The 22,372-nt window shown below is 41.2% G+C and overlaps 1 protein-coding gene across 1 annotated transcript in view; it reads right to left on the reverse strand.

The window, feature by feature from the left end:
- Positions 1 to 2,314: 2,314 nt before the first annotated feature.
- Positions 2,315 to 22,372, reverse strand: part of dner (delta/notch-like EGF repeat containing) — a 37,780-nt gene continuing 17,722 nt past the window's right edge. Inside the window, exons 2-13 of the mRNA XM_068317958.1 lie at positions 21,990 to 22,334; positions 21,801 to 21,898; positions 18,434 to 18,597; positions 16,629 to 16,777; positions 15,712 to 15,865; positions 14,437 to 14,550; positions 8,412 to 8,645; positions 4,927 to 5,049; positions 4,721 to 4,834; positions 4,349 to 4,480; positions 3,927 to 4,173; positions 2,315 to 3,624 (exon numbers count right to left, since the gene is read on the reverse strand). Of these exons, the coding sequence (XP_068174059.1) occupies positions 3,513 to 3,624; positions 3,927 to 4,173; positions 4,349 to 4,480; positions 4,721 to 4,834; positions 4,927 to 5,049; positions 8,412 to 8,645; positions 14,437 to 14,550; positions 15,712 to 15,865; positions 16,629 to 16,777; positions 18,434 to 18,597; positions 21,801 to 21,898; positions 21,990 to 22,334 (1,986 nt within the window). The 3' untranslated portion in view covers positions 2,315 to 3,512. The remainder of the gene's footprint in view (positions 3,625 to 3,926; positions 4,174 to 4,348; positions 4,481 to 4,720; positions 4,835 to 4,926; positions 5,050 to 8,411; positions 8,646 to 14,436; positions 14,551 to 15,711; positions 15,866 to 16,628; positions 16,778 to 18,433; positions 18,598 to 21,800; positions 21,899 to 21,989; positions 22,335 to 22,372) is intronic.

Raw genomic sequence — 22,372 nt, forward strand, 5'->3', positions numbered from 1 at the left:
CTGATAAACGAAAAGGTTCAGATAAGATTTTTTTTGTTTGTTTTGAGTTTTTTGTCAGTTATGGATAATGACCTTGATGGATTATCACGAAAGAGTGGATCCAGAAGAATCATGATCAACTGTTTGAGCTTTTATGATCCATTTATGGAAGACTGGAAGAACTTTGGAGTAAATAGTAAGCCCTATATTACATGGTCTTGTTTTGTTGGAGGGTTAGGCTTTCATTTAATAAAAAGATGTAATCTTTTGAAAAATAAATAATAATAAATCTATGAAGTGACAGAGTCACTTGTGTGCTAGTCAAAAATTCCCCTGAGACACTGGAGTTCTTTTTAGAAGATTGGCCATCCAGACCAGATTTGGCAGCCAGTAAAGGAATGCAGTTAAAATGTAAATGGTCGTATAAAATGTGACATAAATGGCATGGCATTGTTTCAAAGGCTGGTCATAACAAGATCTTGGTTAGTTAAAATTCCCCGTTCTCATAATTCCCAAGTTTCACAAAGGCTGTTAAGTACAAAGTCTATACTGAATTGCTTCATTCATGCCCACTAATTTTAATCTTCTTAAGTTTCACAAAAACAAGTTCTAGCAGCAACATCTTGTCCACCTGATTGTTTTGAATAGAGATCGGCTTGGTGTGATCTTGTTAATGTAATATTTTGATAGTTTTTTTATTGGCATCGCAGCCCAGTTAGAGGATCTCGCGTAATGAAGAGAGAGTGTCAGAGAATCTCAAGTTACCAGAGTCGTGTCAAGCCCAACGGCGACGACTTCGACCCTCCGGCTTTTTCACGGGGCAAAGGTTAACCACAAAGCCTCCAAAGCAGAACACACCCAAAGGTGAGAGCCATTAATAACGTGGGGCTCAAGCGTGTGTGTGTGCAGACTTAATATATGTAGGTGTGCTGAGCGACATGGCTGTGCAGTCGCAGTCTGTATTTAGAGATGTTTACATGTGGAACATCTGGATAAAGCCTGAGGTCAGCGAGGGTGTTCACATTACCAACACTCCATAAAAGGTCTTTCCCACGGCTGGTGGTTCGGTTTGGTGGGTATGACCTTGGGACACTGTAGAAAAACAGACACTGTACGGCATTAGCTGCCTTTTTTTCATTGGTTTTTGTTTATCCTGAAAAAACAAAAAACAAAACAGCACCTATGTTTTAACAACAATGTAATCGTGCCCAAAAACGTCTGGCTACATATTGTCTTTTTATCAAATCATCACTAAATAGAAGTTAAAGTTTATTTCAACCGTGCATATTTCTCATAGATGTGGCTGCTGTGGTTCTACGGGTCACGCTAACTTTGTAATTTAGGAATCTGGGAAACAAGAATTTGAGCAATAAACTGTACAATAGCACAAGTTATAGTGGCCTGCCACAGCTTTTGCACTTATCATTCCAAAGGAAAAATTTACCACCTGCAAAGGCCATTTTTGCTAAATGCATGGAGAGCTACATCCAGGAGAAGCTTCATTGCCAAAAGATCTTCCATTGAACCTCTCTAATCATTTCACTGTATTTAATTCAACAATAGGACACAGTTGAGGAGATAAATCAAGACAAAAGAGGAGATAGAGAGTAGAAACATGTCAGTTCCTTCAGTCACTGAAGTGGAAACATTACAGTGGGACGTGTTGAATGACGAGCCCAGAGATGATAGTGATCTCAGTATGACTACATTAATTTTCAGAGGCTAATTACACATCAACAAGAGATGGAGGAGGTCATGTTTGTTTTGCTACAAGACATCTTGAAATATTGTCACCGGATTTTGATGGAATTTAGGACAAACGGTGGATGTTCGACTCAAAAGTACAATTTGGGTCATGGCAGTCCACAGAGATAAGAAACTCTCCACCAGTCAGAAGTTAAGAAGCCTCTTGGCTGAGATGTGAAATATCTTCAAATCCCAAATAAAAGTCCAGTCGCTCCAGATTCAACCTTCAGGGATTCACCCTCACACATGTAAAGAAATCAACATGCACGCAGACCTGGATGTATATCTCTGTGTTTTTATCAATAACAGCTGTTCTTCTTTCTGCGCTCACTTTATCAGAAGCAAAGCGATTGAAACAAGTCCACAGTCCTTGGAATCTCTTCAAAGGAAGAAGCAAAAGCAAAGTTAGTGTGACCCGCTGAGTCACAATAACCACATTATTCAAACTTGGAAATATTCCAGGTTTGAATAAACTTCAATTATCATTCAAAGTCTTTTTTGTTTGTTTGTTTATTTCATACAACTGTAGTTTGGCGGCCTGTGTTTAGACGGCATGAGACACCAAGCGAGTAGAGCAGGTTGTGTTCACTTGAATCTTTATTGTTTACATCGTTCAACATAGATAATAGGTAATCGAGTGATTGCTGTGTTTAAAATGAGAGAAAAATAATTCTGAGCCTAGTGATAAAACATTGTTTGACCTTGAGAGGAACGACACAGCTGCACAAACAGAGTTTTTCCCAACTGGCAGGACACAGAAGCACATATATTCTGTAGCAGATAGTCTCGTCTTCCTCCTTCTCCACCCTAAAGCCAGCAAGAAGCCAAAACCAGCCAAGAAACTCTCATCCACAAACAGCTCAATATGGTCAATACTAGAGGTGACTTTGTACACTGAAAACCAACTATTGTTCTGTGCATTTAGAAGAATACTTACCAATTATCCTAAATATCACTGATATACATACAGTAGTATGGTAGGATAGTCACAGTACTGTAGTAAACTGACTTTCTTCACTATTCATACACCATTGAGAAAGTTGCATGTAAAGAACAGGACAATATGTATTTAAAAAAGAAAACTTGTGTGACTAGCATTATATACATGTACGTATTTGATCTACTAACCACAAATCACCCCAAAGGAAGAGAGGATTACAACTGCAGGGAAATAAATAACAACCAAAATCTAAAGAATTCAAATAATTCAGAGAGAACATCAATATAACCATGCACAAGGTAAGGCAACCTACTGCAGATTTTTTTTTTTTTGTAGATATAGAAAAAAATACAGTGAACGCATCAAAAGGGAACACACCTATTTCTACAACACCTGCAAGGACTGCTGTCAGTGCTGTTTGCTGAGTTTGTACTTTTAGGCTCTTGAGTTGCTGGTAGCCAGCAGCAGACAGACAGACAGCCTGGTGAAGACTTGAAGTCATAGCTCTTGTACAGCAGAGTTTACTGGTGGTGTTGCCCGTTATTCATAACTTAAGTAATGCAAAGTTGCTCTTATGCTACAATAAAGCCTTATCATGGCAGGAAAATAGATGTATCAAATTCCAGATTTGTCGTCTACAGAGTATGTTTCTGGATTTGTTTTCTGCGCTATACATTCAATTTCGTTTTGCTATTTTTTTTAAAGAAATACTTTAAGATGTATGCTGACTTTTCGTGTGTGTTTGTGTGTGTGTGTGTGTGTGTGTGTGTGTGTGTGTGTGTATATGTGTGTGCAGATATTTATTTGTCATGTGTAAAGCTTGTGGCATGCTGGTATGGTTGTATTTTTACAAATCCTTCGTCTTGATGAGGGTAACCAATGGCTTGTCTTCAGGACTGTAGTCTTCGTAGGCGATGGGAGTGGCATCATACATGGCGGGCCTAGACTTCTTGCCAAATCTAATTTAAAAAAAGACAGACACCAACATTGACTTGAATATTAAAAAAACATTTAGAAGTCTATTATATTCTTCTGCTATTCTCTTTCTTGTAGCCAACACAATCAGCAGTAACTCTATATGCTGATGACACTCAGCTCTTTGTGGCATATCAAGTGTGATTGACTCACTTGTAGGGTAATTTTTAGATAAAAAGACCTGGATGGCACTGATTATTTATAGCTAGGTAAAAAGTAATGACTGTTTCAAAGGCTCAGAGACCTTCAAACTCCAAAATTAAGGCGTATATAGACATTTAGTGACCTGGCATGGCGGATGGAGGCGATGGCGTTGCTGAATTCGCTATCGATGCTGCGGCAGTTGTAGAACTCCTGGTAGGCGTGGCGCGACGAGCCCTGGTACTCAATGCGACTGATGCGACAGATGCCCACGATGAGGATGATGAGCATAAGGACGAAGGCCACACACAGGGCTCCGATGATGATATAGAGGGAATGGCGGGGCATGTTGGTCAAGGTGTCCTCAGTGTGTGCTGGTTTCCACTGCAGGTCTGATTCACACACACACACACACACACACACACACACACACACACACACACACACACACACACACACACACACACACACACACACACACACACACACACACAGAGGCATGCCACTTTTCACCTGTCGGATTTTAGGTGAATACCTGTAAAGGAGTTTTCTGACAGGCTGACTTACGGATCTCACAGCTGGGACCCACCCACCCAGATGGACAGTGGCAGGTGAAGCCATTTGATTGGTCGACGCAGGTGCCTCCGTGGTGACAAGGGTTGCTCTTGCACTCATTTATGTCCACCTCACATTTCTCCCCTGTGAGAAGAGGTGAGGTTCTGTTAAAGAACAAGCTTGAGCGCCAAATCCAAGGGCATAAAATGTAACTCTACGTTTGCTGAAAGCTTGAATGCAGGCTTTTCATTTATTTCCATCAGTCTATAAAATGAGGATGTTGAACATTTATTGCATTCAGCCTTGTAACTCTTAGGTGTGAATAATCCTATTAAGCAGCTACAGCCCCCTACTATTCGTACTGATCGTGTTTTCACAGCTCACCCAGGTATCCAGGTGAGCAGACGCAGGAAACATTGAGTCCAGCACTTTCACAGCGGCCTCCATTCTGGCAATGCATCTTCAGACATGGATCCTTGTAGATTTCACAGTGTCTACCTGCACACGCACATACAAAGGAGTCCTTATGAAATCAAGTCAATGCATATGAGGTAAAGCTAAAAAGATAACACATTTACACACAAACATACCTTCGAATTGCGGCGTGCACACACACTCATAGGCGTTGATGAGATCCTTACAGGTGGCATAGTTCTGGCAGGGGGCTGACAGACATTCATTGTACTCCTCTTCACAGTATAAGCCATGATAGCCTTTATGGGATGCAAACATACAGCATTTATATTATACAATAACAGTAAACAAATAGTAACTAAAAGAAAATAACCTTTTCAATACATTCCCAATGATGTTCCAAACATGAATGTAGGAGTGTTCCTGCTGACATTTATTATTAGAAGTTGTCTCCAGCTCCGGTGGTCAGTTTGACCTCAGAAACACTCAGAGTTTGGGAGCAGTGCAGGACAGACTGTGCAGTTTGCATGACAAAAAATCCCACCCTCCCTGATTATCTGAGTCAGTTTAATTCCATCTTTTCATATTTAGTTGGAGCTTCAACCTTATTCTACTACGACTGCAGCGAGGTGGTTACGAGAGAACAGGAGCTCCTTGTTTTCAGCACCTGATCTGGATTTGCCAACCCAACATCTTAGCCGGTTGCTCTGGGCTGGTCGGAGCCAATCACGTACTCGGTTAATCCCTGCCGCTCCTTTTATTCACTATTAATGCTGTTTAACAGTTTCATGCCAGGGAGCTTCCAAGTGAAGCAGAATGTACAAGGCGTTACTCATTCATTGTTCTCGCTCATAGTTCTTGTTCACGATTCAGAGATTTTAATCACCTACTTATCGCATAAATTAATACTGGAGTTTAGCCTCAAAGAAATAATTGGTAACCTGTCTAGCACATAAAACTATAACATCACCATGGAGCTCCGCTAAAACACACCTGAATCTGTCTAAATACACCATTAATCTTCACGTATTGATGGAATAAAAATATTAAATGTCCAGAAATTTCTGGTCTAGCCCAGTATTTTTCTAACAAGTTTCCGTGACAACAGGAATAAGGTTATATGGCATGCAGTGCACTCTGTTTTCCATGGGATGGCAGCTGTGTACTGAGGCAGAACAAACCTGCAACACTGGAAAACATGGACAGCACATGAGTAACAGGTGATCAATAACTTGTATGGCTCCAATAAATGAAAAGGGATATGTTACAGTGGAAAATGTTTTGTGGAAATTTAATTATGACGACTTTTTCTTGAATATTATAGAAGCAAATTGTGGTAAATCCCTAAAATGACTCTATTGTATGAAACGGATCTAATTTACAAAAAGAATTCAAGAAAAAAAAGTAGGGATTAATAACGCATTACCAGTTATCAAAATAAAGAATAAAGGCTGTGTTGCTCCATTAATTAGACTAGCAGTCAGTGGTAATACAACTTTACACTGATCTAATGTTTAAAGCACCTTCATTCAACCACACACATTCTAATTATTGCTCTTCGGAGAAATGTTCCTTGTCTCTGACGAAGACTCCAAACCACCAGAACACCAGGTTCTCTTTAGTTCTTACATGACCAAATGAACTGTTTGGATTGATTAATCTCCAACTATGACTGATCAAATTTCTCCTTTGGGCCCCGGTGCTGACAGGAGTTTCAGCAAAACCTCCCAGGACCACGTTGAACATGTATTTGTGGAGCGCTGGGAATTAATGAGGAGCCCAGTTACAGGCTCCAGGGCCCTCTCTTTGAAATGCCAGTGAAATGTCAAGTGCCTTTCAAAGACTCTGTCTGCTTTCTGTGGGATGGCTGGTGGCCTGGCAGCTTCTCATGTGAGCTGGATTACAAGAAGCTGGAGGAGGGATCCTTCTACATATCAGCTCCCCAGCAGCTTTCTGTCAGACCGCCAGCAGGCGCTTACCGGAACCTGGAGCACAGCGTACAATTTACTGTTTTCATGCATAGACATGCACATCTATACAGGCCCAACCTTGCATTCTGATGAGCAGGATAAAAGGTCTGTTCGATCCCACCCATTCTGAGTGCATGCATGTGTGTGTGTGTGTGTGTATGTGTGTGTGTGTGTGTGTGTGTGTGTGCGTCTGCTGTAATGTCTGGGATGCTAATTGCATATCACCAATTTCACCAATCGTTACAGACGAACGCCTGAGTAGCGGTATTAGATTGTCTGGCGGCATCTGCTTAACAACCACAGACACAGACAATAGATTGGGAGCCACACGCGCGCACACACACACACACACACACACACACACACACACACACACACACACACACACACACACACACACATGCACATAGACTGGTAAGGCACCTACTTCACCATGGCAACCAGACAACAGAGATTGTAAGGGAAATGAGGTGAGGCAAACGACAGGGAGACAAAGACGAGGAAGGACAAAGGCACAACCGGAAGAAAAACAGGCTCCCATGGAGATGATACAGGAAATGGGAATAATTGGAGAATAATTGGAGAAAGCAATGGACGTTTGCTCCACATGCAAAGGCAAAGCATGATGGGAAAATTTCGATAAAACATAGAGAGCATGATGTAAAGGTCATTAGTTGGTAAGTTTTACGGTTTTTAAAAATCTCACAGCTCTGCTGAAATGCATCCTTCAAAATCAAACAGAAGAAAACCAAGTTATCCAAGGCAGCCATAAAAAACCTGAAATTCTGATCCTGATTCAGGAATTCTGAATGGATTGGTTTAAGTCGCACCACAAAAGAAGCAACTGGAGTGTGAATGAAAGTGGTGACTGCTTCGACGATACAGACAAAGAGCATAAGGGGCAGATAATGTTCACGCATCGCTCTAGAAGCCATCCGTCTCACAGCAGGGTAATTGCGACACAATGGATAATGATAAGTCGTTATTCCGCTCAATTGAGTTCATGACAAATCTGTTGTGAACATGCTGCGAAACACCCCATCTGAAAATAACTCATCATGCATCCACATAATGTTTATGGACAAACTGACTCTGAGCCAAAGCTAAAAGTCACTCTCTTTACTTATTAAGCTTTATGTGATGATTGGAAAAACCAGATTTAAAGCGGTGAAAGGGTCAGAATATGATTCAAAAGGCAACTTTTATCCATATATATTTCTGAATGGGTTTTGGGCTCACGCCAAACGAAAGAGTTCCAGATTGAATTTACTTATATTAAGACTTCTAAGTGGAAAGTCCAATAACTGAGCCAAAAATAGGGATGTTTTGATCATGTTTTTTTTGTTGTTTTTTTTACGCCTCCTTGAACATTGGACATCTTCCAAAACCAAGTTTAAATATATACTTGTGTTTTACATTTTCAGCTGCGATCGTCTGTGGTGTGAAGCTCCTGGGAAAATTGTGACAAGCTTTCCGCTTTAGCATAAAGAAAATATTTATTAGCACCAACTCTGCAAATTTAACCTGCAAAGGGCAGATTAGAAAGATGAAAACGGCGAGTTGTGTCTGACCCGCCTGAGGAGGAAGTTTGGTGATCCAGAATCTTATGGCATCTATCAGTTTGCGTTTTTTCATCATGGAGATACTATACAATCCATCTGCCTCCAGCTCCTTGTTATCGCCCGGCTCACCTGGGACACACAGACACCTGTAGCTGTTGCCCACGCTGCGACACACCCCGTGGGCGCAGGGATTCAGGGCACAGAAGTCCACCAGCTGGGCACACGTGGGGCCGGTGAAGCCTGCTGTGCAGCTACAGCCAAATCCCAGGGGCCCGGGGCCCTGGGCGTAGCATGTCCCGTTGTTATGACAGGGGCTGGAGGCGCAGGGGTCCACCTTCTGATCGCATCTCGGACCCTGATAGCCTGCAGAGATGAGATTGGGAAATAATAGAACAGGTGGGTTGGTGAGACAAAATCATGGGAACAGGCCTGGAGGGAAGCAAGAGGCTGAAAAAAAAAAATGGAAATGCTGCCAGTAAAGTTAATTATTTACCAGCATTTCTCAAAATGTCAGTAGCGGTAGATGTCCTTATCTACTGAGAAAACATTCAGAGACTCTGAGAACAAAAAATATAGGAGACAGGCTGAAAAGAACAGAATCATGTCAGGTGGTTGGGAGAAGTTTTTCTTCACTGGTAGCCTGGGTGGACAGCCGGAAGCAGTCGCTGCATCAGGTGAATAAAATTTGCATGATAGACTCTCCAGTTTCTGATTAAGCTGAGAGGAAACTGGTGCAACTAATTTTTGACCCTATGCAACCTAATAAAGCATTGATTAGTTCGCCGCTACTTGTCGTCACCGCCGGCATGGAGACGACACTAACACCCAGCGATGACCGCCCTGCTAGGATTGGCTGTCGCGGTTACCTGTTCTTTTCCCTTCAAAGTCCCTCAAGCACATAATAATTAATAATTTCTGCCCACAAATTATTCCACAGGAAAAGCTGGCTCATAGCTGCTGTCGCACCACATTGTGAAGCTTCTCAAGTCCAAAAGAGTAAAATTTTAATTTGCCATCTCCTTGGGCCTTTTCTTGTTTATTTGTCTGGTTAGAATCTTATCCAGGATAACTTTAGCATTTAGAAAAGGGACGGAAAAAGACAATACCGGAAAATCACAACAGCCTTTCCCATTAACCTAGAACTGGGACAAGATTAGTTTAGCTTTGCAAGACTTTAAGCGGGGGCAACAGCCAAGCTAACTCCCTCTTATGTTTAATATGATATCATAAATCAGCCCTTCTTAAATTCACTTAATTACACGTTGGATTATATGTGTTTAGTTCTTTGAAAAACAGAAATTAAAAGCAGAAATCGTGATGATTTGTGTGCTGAAAACGGAGCCACGCAGGCTGTTTCGCCTGGATTAAAGTCTGTAAAATAAGCTCAACAAACAGACGTGAGAGTGGAGAGCTTTTCATCCATGTGGTGGAAGCAGATGTAGCAGCTCTGATCAAATATACAGTAATACACTGAGATGAAAAAAAAAGAAAAAACACCACCTAGCTCGATGTCGATGTTCTTTCTTTGCTCCTGAACTGCAAATTCTTGCAGTTCAACAGAGAGTGTAAGCATTGTGTTTTCACAGTATTACTTCACAGGAACGGTTGTGTGTCCATTGTGCTTTTTCTGCGATGTGTTTGGATCTATTTTGTACTGAAGCCCTCTCCTCAATTCTCCTTACGGGTTACTGATTATGTGTTGAAACCACTTCCTCACCTCCTCTTCCTGCCTTGTGCGACTGCTACTTTCACCTCTTCCCTCCTGGTCTAAAAATAACCTCCACCCTCTAGCATCCACCCCTTCTCCTCTGCCTTCACCTCCCATGAGAACTCCCATTGTACTGCAGAATGCAGAAACACTCCGCTGGGTACCTTTGCTGTACAATCATGCGTGTCCTCTGATCTTACAGCGACACCATCGTAAATCCCCCTGCGAAATCCATTGAGCTAATGAAGAGACGACTCTAAAGCATCCATTGATCTGCTAGACTTTCCTTCACCGATCAAGAACATTTATCATTCAGTCGCGTAAAGACAAGACTAATCTGCAGCAGTCAGGAGAGAATCTCACCTAAAGCTCTCCTCCTCTCTGCCTAGGGCCTAAATCTTCTTCATCCTTTCCTCCACCGCACCTCTTCCTCCTTCCAATCTCCTGCCTTTCTCTCTTTCTATCTGTTACATGCAAACACACACTCTGCATGAAGTTAATATCGTGATTTGAATTGGTTCTGTCTCGGCTTTCCTTTACGTTTAACTACTTGCAAAATAGTCTCTGGAGGGCTTACACATTTTTGGCTCCGCTCCTTTCCCCCCCCATCTTCCTCTACTTTCTGCATTTATTTTCTGTTTATTTGTCGTTACACCAACCTATCCACGGATGCACCAACCCACCTCACACAGAGGAGTCTGTTTATTCTGTTTGGGTTGGAACCTGCCAACATTAAAACATTAAATTTAGCTCCCTCCCGGCCCTGCTAATTCTGACTGAAGGCAGGCACAGTACTGACATTCACACTTTCTCCCCCGTCAGTGTGTAGCTGTCGGTGAGAGAGAGGATGATTAAGTTCATATGTGTGAGGAAAAGATTGCTAATAAGAGTGTGAGGAGCCTCTGAGTGTAAAAGTGTCAAATTTAGTTGAGCACAGCCGAAAAATTCATGTTATTATAATATTAAGATTCGACTCCTTCATCGCAATCAGTTGAACTAAGACCTGGAAGACATTTGTGTCATTTTAATTTACACAAACTGCAAATACACAGCAATAAACTGCAATAAAACAACCGATTAAATGAACTACTACCGCTTCGGCATTCTTTAAATAGTTTGCATCCACAAGAAGATCCCAGATCATTATTATGGCATTTATGTTTTAAGCAAAGTGCTTATTTCATGAGATGTCGTCGCTTGAGTAGGAAAAAACTACATAAAAATGACGTCTGTGAGGAAATTACTTTACTTCTTCTTGAATCGGTTGATTTTATCGCTGCTGGATCCGGATGGAAAAGACTTTTTGGCCAAGTTGACCACATGGTGTGAAGAAAAAAAGGCTGTACTGTCAAGAACCATGGGATAAAACAATTGCCTGTGAACAGATATCTCAAATATAATTGTTTAGTCTCTTCTTTGCTCAGATTCTCTCTGGAATTTGTTGGATTTTCGACATATTCTGCAGGCAGGGAGACGACTGATATCCCTGCAGGGTGAGTCTATTTAAATATCTCTGCCTCCCTTCAGATAGTCTGGTACCGAGCTTCTCGGGGGGATACGGGGGAGGTAAAGGGAGATAAACACTTTTGCATTCTGTCACAAAACTTTTGCACACTCTCACAAAGCTTTCTTGTTTGTTTGTTTGTTTCCTCACTGACTCGGTATCAGACGTCTCATTTCCCCCCGTGGTTCCCCAGATTCGAGGCCTTTTAGCACGTATTCCGACCGAGGCCGCTGCCAGGGAAAGAATGGGAAATTCAGCGGCACGGAGACGCCCTCCTCTTTGGATGGCTCGACCCCACACTTTCCAATGTCTGGCTGGTGATTGCCGCCAAAACAGAGGGCCATGACAGGTCAAGTTTGGCTCCATCGTGCGTAATATCCTACAGTCTTTTGCTGCAAAACGATCCACTCTGGCATGCTGCTGCCTTCTGTGTCAACGCCGATGTCAGTCTTCCTTCAGCTGTGAGAGAGCACCAAAAGTTTTGCAAGAATCCGTAACAGTTCTGTCAGAGAACGCAAAAGTTTTTTATCCTTTTTTTCCTTCCCAACTTTCCCCCCTACTCACACTTCCCTAGAGGCTCCGTGGCCCTGTGATCGTAGAGCTGATGCATGTCTGATGACAGCTGCTAAAGCTGTTATGCCATCCATCACTTTATTTACTGCTCATGTCTGTGCAGGAATACAGACAAAAACTCAAGAGGTGATTTATGGGGGTGGGACAGGCAGATCCTGGGGAAGCACTGAGTAAGACACAGAAATGAGAATCTGTCCTTCACATGTTCATTCTGTTGCAGGAGTGTGTTGTCGTTTCTTTACCAATGGAGGTCACTACTGTATAAACCTTCTCCACAGGAAGCCATTCGGATCTTTTTCTGTCCTTGAGGAGCGTGACTAGAGAGACGTTCAACACTCTCTTCTTGTTCTGGACGTATCGAGAAGATAATGCACCAGAAAAGAAATGTTTGAGCTATTAGATCTTCTTGTTTATCCCTTTATGTGCTTGCTATTTATCACGAAATATCACAGAACATCCTGTAATGAGACATTACTGATTATGTATAGTATTATATATTTTGATTTTGCCTGGGGCACTTCTTTCCTCCATTTAATTCAAATATCCCTTCTTGTCCTGAAAAAAGTAGAATCCTTTGATAAACTCAAGAAACTTTTAAAATAAAATCCGCGCTCCAGTAATTAAAAGGTGTTGGCATCGTTCTCACACCGCGCTCACATTTGTTCCTCTCATTTTGTGAAAACAGCAAAAATGGCAAATCATAATTTATTTTCCACATGAAACCTTGTTTTGTTTTGGGGTTTTTTGGCAGCTGCAGATTAGCAGTGCAGTCAGGTGGAAGTGAAGCCTACTCCAGTTGGTGAATGATCTCACCACTGGGAGCTATACCTGGAACAATGAAGCAGCCTTCATGCCAGGTTTCACATACATCTCCTGTTACCTTATTTATGTGGTGACGTCCAGACAATACATTTTAGTGCAAGCATGAGTTCACGTACACTGGAATGTTCAATTTGATCTGCAAGAGGGACTGCCGGCACCGTCATGAAGCTTTTAAACGTTCTGCCTACGGATAGTGAGGGTTGTAAATTACATGCAAGGCTTGTTTTCACATAGTTGTCTTTGGCAGAATCCACCCATTAATCCTGGCTGATGAACTGTTTGACTGGACTCAAAACTAATAATGGGTTTTAGACTTCCTCACTGGTGGATCAAAAGATCTGCCAGATCAAACACGGCCCAGTTCTTCTGCGCGACTCTGTCAAGTGATCGGATGCCTCAAAGCTGGACCTGAAAAAAGACCAAATTTAGGCCTAACACCGCTGAAAATTTTATTAAAGGTCAGGGAAAAATAAATTGAAATAGTGATGTAGTCGATTCGTCTTTACATAAAGGTTAATTTCCATGATTTGCTTCACAAGTGAGCTAGCTGGGATGCAAGTTATATCACTGGTGACCAGAATTCACATGATTAACCCAGAGAGTCACACTCGCTTCTCTATTAACATAAAAAATGTATGTAATATTGTATTATTAAACATATCCAATTAAAATAAAGAAAAGCTTCATCACTGCCAAGCCACCTTATTATTAACCATAATAGTGTTTAGCTATTAATAGCTGGGATCCCTGTGAACATGATTAAATCCAAACCACACTAGGCCGAATTAAACATTTTTAATATTTAACTCCATGTAGTTTTCTGGTCTGACGCATCGACGAAAAGATGGGGGGAAAACTTCTCTAATGTTTTCATCAAGATAACCGATTTTTAAAAAAGTAAACTACTCGCCTTTTATTTGTTGAAATAAACATTAAATGCTTCCCAGGACTGTGACGTTATTTATAACCGATGACTGCAGGTTCGTTGCTGCTTTTTATCTGATGTGCTTCCCTTTGTGCCGAGTGTGCGTCGTTCTCTGCTGTCACCAGGAGTGCACTCGAGACCATTCTGTGTGAACTGTTGTGGGTACACGGTGTATGGTAATCACAAACTAGCATGCCCCTGTTGAGAAATGCTGCTTCTGCAGAAGTTTTGCGGTCAAAGATTTCCCCAGAGAGGCCGAGGCAGGTTGTTGAGGCTATGAAAACTAATTAGACCAGAAGAGGAAGGTTTAAATTAAGCATCTTGGTGGCACAGATACTGTTAAAGACACAGCAGACTCACGGAGAGTCTAAGAAATGAAATCGGGCAGCTGAAAAACGACAACATTATTGCAGGAGATATCTGCTAATTTCAGAGTGCATGTTTTTTTGGGGTTTTTTTTGGAGCATAGATGCTCAGTTTTTTGTGAGGCTACTTTTTTTATTTACCTCCTTACAAAATGCTGACTATCATATTTTAAAAACAGGTAACCAGAAAAGTTAAAACATATTATTACGCACACAAGTCTTTTATTATCAGTATACAAATGTTGAAGGTTGCCTACCTTCAGGACAGTAGCATCTGGGCCCGGCCAGGCTGCTGAAACAGGAAGCGCCGTTCTTACAAGGCTGAGAGATGCAGTGGTCGACCAGCAGCTGACAACGATCACCTTCATAACCTGAGGAACACACACACACAGTTTACACATAACACTTGGATAACACTTGATAATATATATGTATTTCAATTTGAAGTTATGGAATAAAGGAAATTCATTGACAGATCAATATTATTCATTCATGATGTTGGAGGAGGGGGTTGGATCACATAACTTCATTCTTCTTCTTAGTGCAATTTCCTCCGGGATTGATTATCTATCTATCTATCTATCTATCTATCTATCTATCTATCTATCTATCTATCTATCTATCTATCTATCTATCTATCTATCTATCTATCTATCTATCTATCTATCTATCTATCTATCTATCTATCTATCTATCTATCTATCTATCTATCTATCTATCTATCTATCTATCTATCTATCTATCTATCTATCTATCTATCTATCTATCTATCTATCTATCTATCTATCTATCTATCTATCTATCTATCTATCTATCTATCTATCTATCTATCTATCTATCTATCTATCTATCTATCTATCTATCTATCTATCTATCTATCTATCTATCTATCTATCTATCTATCTAGTCCTGAAGAGCGGGAAGAACAATGAAGAATAGTTTGATCTTTGTTCTGCTATGAATTGTGCTTTTCATGGTATTTGGATTTTTTTTCTTCTTCTTCGTTTTTATCCAAACCTTTTTATTTACAGAGTCCAAATTGACAAAAACAATGTGAATTCAATATTTGTTTCACTTTAATGCTTTTACTATGCTTGATCTTCTGCTTAACAAAATCATATATTATATGCACATGTAAATATTTAATTGTTGTCTGTGATGTAAGAGGACCGTGACAGAAAAATAATGGGGGTCCCAATAAAGAAATAACATTCATAATATATTCATAATATATTTATTCATTTATTTTGAAAATAGATAAATAAACTTTTAAAAAGTCTTGCATGAAATTGAAAATTAATTACTTCAAGCCACCCAATTACACTATGACACTTCTTGCTATGCTTGTTAGCACAGTTCCCTGATAGGAAGTGCAGGCAGTCAGTGGCAACCTCTACAATTTACCATCCTACCAGAGGCTGTCTCCTCAAGTGCCTGTCCTAAAAATAAATGTGATATGATCACAGGTTCAGTTCGCTCTTTGCCCCGGTGTTCTTAGTCAACGATGTTCTAAAGGACGGAGACACACACACCTGGAGGGCAGGTGCATGTATAGTTGCGTCCATTGTCCCCCTGCCTAACGTCGGTGCAGGTGCCATTGTTGCGACAAGGTCGGTGGTGGCAGGCGTCCAATTCTTCACAGAAGATTCCAGTGTAGCTGTCTTCACACTCGCAAAAGAAAGTGCTCTGTAAAAAAACAAAAAAAGACAAAAAAAACCCTGCAACTTTTAGACATCAAATCAATGAGGCATGGAGGTGAAACGCTGGGACACGGAGATGAGCTGAAAGAAGACAGACTCACAAAACAGTAATGAGTTTGCAGATTGTAAAATCTCTCGGCATCACAGCGTGGCAGTAACAAGCAGCAGTGGTATTTCATTTTTTGAAACAGTGAGTTGGAATTATACCGGGTAGAGAGTTCAAAGTGTTTCTGCGACATGAGAATCATGGCAGCGGCTGCTGTTATTAGTGTACGCATTGTATTTTTAACTATTTGAGCGACATGTAATAAATAAAGTAAAGTAGGTCTGTACAGTTAGAATGAAAAAATAACTTTTGGTCACATTACACTTCTGTTTTCTGACATTGAGTTGTATTTGTTCTCTTGTTCCCTGGGTCTCTGCTGTGCTCTGTACTTTTATCTGTTGTTTTTTTTTTCTTGCTATATATAGACTTGTGAATAATGACCAAAATATGCTTGCACCACTAGATGCAATAATGCAGCTGATGGGTTATAAAAACATAAAGAAACACAGCTTTTGCTTATTTGGCATGTTGAATTAATATTGATGAAAACATCCCAACACAAAGACGCAAGGGAGATGCTGTACAACAATCGGTACAAATATTTAAATATCTTGCCTTGTGAAAAAATTATTACTTTTCTCCAGCGCCTTACAGCTTGGGAAACATTTTGTGTTTGATTATTTTTGCATCCGTTATCTCTCACCTCAGAGGGTTGGGTGATACATTTGCCTTTCCCGGAGCATTGTGGGTCGCTGAAGCTGCTGCCGGGCTCCACGCAGCTGCTGGCCTTCACCATCAGGTTGAGCCGCAAGGTGACCTCCGGGGCAGTGGGGGCGCCAACGCGCAGCACACCTTTCATAGGAGAATTGAGAGTCTTGTAAAATGTTGCTTAAGGGTGCGCTCAAAAGATCACAACTGTGTTTAACAGCAGATTTGCTTAAGCATGTGTGTCTTTATAGGGATAGTTGGATTTAACCAGGGATTGGGATTATATTGGGATTAAACCCTCAAAGGCAGCTAGTTTCTTTAAAAAAAATTGTGTATTGACGTTGAACAAAGGGATTCCTTTGCTCTGTTTTTCTGGCTCTGTGAGTTCAGTGCATCTATAACCATATCACTCACAGCTGACAGATACATGGAACCTGGATAAAAATAGACTCTTAGTGAATATTAACTACTGATTTTCAAAGCCTGATCAGAACCAATGAGCTGCAGGCCCACCAATAATGAGACATCCACGCCGTCATCACGTCAGCCAATCAGGAGCCACCTCTGACCAGGCGATCATTAGCTCAATGACATTTAGTGCTGAACCTGCAGAGTCACCGTTCCCTCAGACGGGTGGAAACAGTCATGAGTGAAGAGGGAAATGCAACGTCACCGCTCCTTCCTCTTTACTGATGCTTTACACTCACCCTCATCTTCCTCTTGTTGTTTGACCTTCACTCCTCCCTCCCTCCTGCCTCCCCTGCCCTTTCCTCTAATTCCTGTCTATCAAGCCATCTCTTCTTTGCCATCTTTCACCCTCCTTATCTGCCCCCCCACACCCTCCATTAACCTTCCTCCCTTGTGATTTAACTCCCCAATGTCGTCTCTCTCGCTCTCTCTCTCTCTCTCTCGCTCTCTCTCTCTCTCTCTCGGCCGAAGCAAATGTGTGTTGCCAAAGAGTTAGCAGACACATCAAGGTCAGTAGACAGGCGGCGTAGCGAAGCAGCATCAGGTATGTTGAACACACACCAAGAGTGATATTCCAACTACCCTCCTTCCAGCATCCACTGCAGCTCACACCATCTTTTCACAATGTGTGAAATACGTGTGTGTGTGTGTGTGTGTGTGTGTGTGTGTGTGTGTGTGTGTGTGTGTGTGTGTGTGTGTGTTTGTGTGTGTTAAAATACATATTCACATTGAATATTCTGGCTCATATAGACAAATGTTATGTAACCCTCCCCAATGACATGTTGGAAATAAATGCCGTAAAGACAATTAATTCAAATTCATTAATCCTCGGATGTTTTTTTGGCTCAGCAGTAAACGAGCTATTTGAAGGTTTTTTAGGATGTTTTGTTTTGGGTTTTTTTCATTTATCTTTGCAGTTGTCGAAAGAGCAGTCCTGAAAAATAAATAGCATATAAACAGATAACAGGGTAATTAATTCTAATTTTAAAAAAATAAAATGTTTTCTTACAGTTTGTTAAAGACAAATGGTTCGATCGAAACAAACTTGATTAGATAATTATTCATTTTGGATTTTATCAATACATTAACCTATATTTACATATTTATATTTTATTAATTGTTGGATGTTTGTGTTCATTTGTTTGATCACTTAATTTAAATGAAAGGATGATTACGTTTTTCATCAACACTAAAACAGCCTCAGTCCCAGCAGAGTCATTGGCCGTCGCCGCCAGTGTCTTGACTCCTTGGAGATTTGTATTTTTTCTTGGAGGAAACAGCGAATCTAGATTTCGGTTCAGCTGATGAACTTTGTTAAACCCTACAACTCACTCAGGAAGTAGTTCTGTCCCAGCGGCAGCAGCTTGTCAGGCACCACCAGTCCATCGGGGGCCCGCAGGAACCACATTGTGGTGCCGTTCAAAATGGAGGACCGAAGGAAACCCTCCTCATTTACGCGCCACAGCACCGGCGCTCCACTGGTGTTTACCACCACCCTGGTCAGACAGGCAAAGATGGGAGAGAGGAGATGAAGGGAGAAGATGGAAAAAGGAAGACAAAGTCTTATTACTGTCTACAAGATTCCTTTTTAATTGATGAGAATTCTCAAATGAATTCGTACGGCAGATTCCAAATTCAAAAATATGTAAATAAAAACCATGACAGAGAATAAAAATTTTGAACTGATCTGTTTCCTCTAAAAGTAACTTTCAGATATTTTTGATGTAACCGTAAAGTAAAAATGAAGCGTTAATGTTGAGTTCCATTCTGCTAACAGCGTGAGATCTTCTCGGCGAAGACAGCACAGACGAGTTCAGAAGAAGAAGAAGAAGAAGAAGACACTTTTATTGAACTAAAAGAAATAATAGTCCTAAACAATTCAGCTGCCAGCTCTCCGTCTCTCGGATGGACGTCTGCAGCATCTGCAGCCGGTCCAGGAAGCTCCTGCAGATGAGGAGAGAGAGTCTGTGATCATCAGCTCGCTCGCCCTCCTCACCACCAAAAGTCTAGACTTTTAGACAACTGTCAATCTAAAGTTTGAAGAATTAATTGCCAAACTTTTACTTTGGAATGTCAGCTGCTGGTCTGATGAGCGTCATCCAAAAAATGAGCCTTCCTCTTTAGGTACATTGACTTTTCTGACAAGACATTCATTTCTGTCGTTGTAATGTAAATTATTACTTAATGTCATCCGTTTAGATTTAATCATTACATTTTAATAGATCACAGAAGAGTCACAAAATAATAACCTTATCTTAAAAAGCATGAGTGAGATGAGTAATGGCTGCAGTTGGTCAAACTCATTATGGGGTTATGTTAAGCAGAATGGTGTGGGCAAGTGCTTTAATAGTCTTTAATAAGGACTGAAATGATGTATGTGCTTTAAATGTTTTAATCTGGGAACATGTTAGCCAGGAGCTGTGAAAAGGAGGAAGAAAAGGTAATTAATTAGTTAAAATCAAGAAAAGCTGACTGTGCTCCTGTGACAATCCGACCTCAACTGTCAGAAAAGACCTGCAAGGCAAAGCTCAGGGCATAAAATGAAATGTTTGGGGTTGAATGCCAGCAGGAATGTCACAGATGGATCAACCTGACAGCAGTCGCAAAATGTTGAGGTGACGAAGGAGCTGAGCCCGAGGTTCAGACTGTGAGCGATGACCAAAATAAGTGGGCAGACAGGCGGCTGGGAGCTGAAACTCATTTTCCTCCGCAGGGTTTCTGGGGTCAGCCTGAGGGATGGCACAATGAGCTCGGATAGCAGAGGAAAACATCGCTACCTCTAGCCTAAGCAAACCATCTGGAGCTTATAAGTAACATTGCAGTCAGATATTGTTTTATGCATGAATATAGAAATGACTCCTGAATGAGTGGTGCAACAGCCCCTTTGGAATGCAAGAGTTTTATTACTTTATCATCAGCCTCCGTGATTTAATTTCACTTTTGCACCCAAAGTGTGAAAGTATTATGCAGCCCTTTAATTTGGCTTTTGTGGAAACACAACTGAGCATCATTTCATATGAATACGATATTAATTTAATGGACGAGGAGCTTTATTTCGACTTCTGTTGCCGGAATGTGTTCGGCTTGAAATACCACTGCTTAGAACACAGGAGGGGGTTGTTTTGTAATGACTGCACCTTTTCTTCAAGGTCGAGCTTCATGCAAGTTTCTTACATGTTTTATATCAGTTGTCTTGTTTTGTGTGTTGTCAATTCGGCACTAACGGCTCCATCGGGAGAGAATCTTTTCTGTGTGTAACATTAAACTCAGTCTGTTATAAAAAAGGTAAGGAATAGAAACTGATTTTTTTTTTTCAGATGCAGGGAGGGAAAGTGAGTAAATTTAATATTCAAGCAAAGATACCTGAACTTCATGGAGGTATTTGCATGCTGTGTGTTTGCGACATACGTTCCTTGCAGGCATTTGGGAGTGAGTTCAGGTGTCTTGTTTAATTAGACAGTACGAAAACAAAGCAGCAGCGGTTGATTTCCTTGCAGCTCTGAGATCTCGATTAGGACCCCGAGTCGTGCCTGGCGTCTGTAATGAGTGGCTGCATCAAGGACACCCAACATCCATTTTAAAAATTGCTCCTGCATTATTCATTGACCCTTATTCATCGAGCCATTGTGAGACTGTTTATGAGCGAATGTGATCTGAGAAGATGGAATACACCTGCAGTGGTGGGATACAGGTGAGACTAGAGTGGGTGTCACGAGGAGCGTTAAATAGAAGGTTAAGGGTTAATGTTTTTATCACATTTATATGTGAAATACCTCCACTGACTGGGGTTAATCCACCTATCCATCCATCCATGCATACATACATACATCCATACATATATCCAGAAAACTATTGTAAGAGTTAAAAATGCTCATCATGCAAAGTCTGGACACGCCCACAGAGTCCTGTGGGCCAATCAAGTGAAAGCACCTGTGTGATGAGACTGAGCTGCTTTTAAAAGCATTTTTCATTTTGAATCAATTCTGAAAATCATTTAGATCATAGATTAGTTTTGTATAAATTAATCTCTTTTTAAGTTATAAAAATTCAGTTTTAGCATCAAACACATTCAAGGCACCGAGGCTGTATTACACAATGACCTACTTAGAGATAACATACTGTATATAAGATTATATCCTCTATGTTTTTGTAAACATTGGCTCATTTGTCGACTGTTTACTCAAACAGAAGAGGATTTTGATGACATTATTGGGAGGGATAGGTGACGGACTAAGAAATACTCAATCACATTTTTTTTAAATTTTAATTTTAATTTAATTTAATTTTTAATTTAATATACTGTTTTGATCCCCGAAGGGAAATTAAGAATGCACACTCTAGCTAATTACATTTTGATGGTAATTCAGAACCTTATCTGTATCCATAACTTCTTTCAACATTTTTGCTTCTAACTTCATAGATAATGCCAAAAATGCTCAGAAAAAAATAAACCTCTACAAAATAAAATCCTCCTACATTCTACCAAACATGAAATTACGATCTGGATCTAAGTAACACTCCAGATCTAGGTTGCTCTGCTGTCTAGTTTTTCATGATGGTGGCAAAAGGCTAAAAAAAGATCTCACAGTGTTGCAAAAAAAAAAGTGGAAAAAAGTAACCCAGAATCTGCACCAACATTTAATCAAGTCTGCCTCCCATTTATTACAGCAGTGGAAACGGGGCTTATAGTCACACTCACTTTACAGCCGTCTCTTCAGGCACCTCCAGAGACAGAGTCAGAGTTCCTGACGTCAGTTCACAGAGTTCTGGACGCACACAGTGCAGACCCTCTGTCACCTGAACACACACACACAAAATGCTTTTTAAACATAAAAGCACACTATATAAAACCTGCAGGAGCTCAAATGTAGAGTGCAAGTTATCTCACCCTGTCCGCCTCCCACGGCACAACCAGCAACCTCTGCCCGGCTTTGGGTTGCCATGGCTGCAGTGTGGGAGGTAGTGGCGTGTTGGTGGAGGGGATGGTGGTTGGCTGCGATGGCTGAGTCGCAGCCATAGTGGTGGAGGCTGCAGGGGTGGCTAACTCGGGAGCGGAGGGGTTGGCGGGGTCCCAGTCGGCAGTCGGCGGGTCTAATAGGATTTGATCGCACCTCTCCCCCTCGTAGCCTTCGAGGCACTCGCAGGTGTAGGACGGCTCCCTCTCCTCCCTGCCATCGTTACGGCTGCAGTTTCCATGGAGACAGGGGCTGCTGGCGCATGGGTCTGTGAAAAACTGATATAAGAGAGAAAAAATAAATAAAAACAGGCAGT

This window comes from Antennarius striatus, chromosome 6 (assembly GCF_040054535.1).
Source record: "Antennarius striatus isolate MH-2024 chromosome 6, ASM4005453v1, whole genome shotgun sequence".
Classification (NCBI taxonomy): Eukaryota; Metazoa; Chordata; class Actinopteri; order Lophiiformes; family Antennariidae; genus Antennarius; species Antennarius striatus.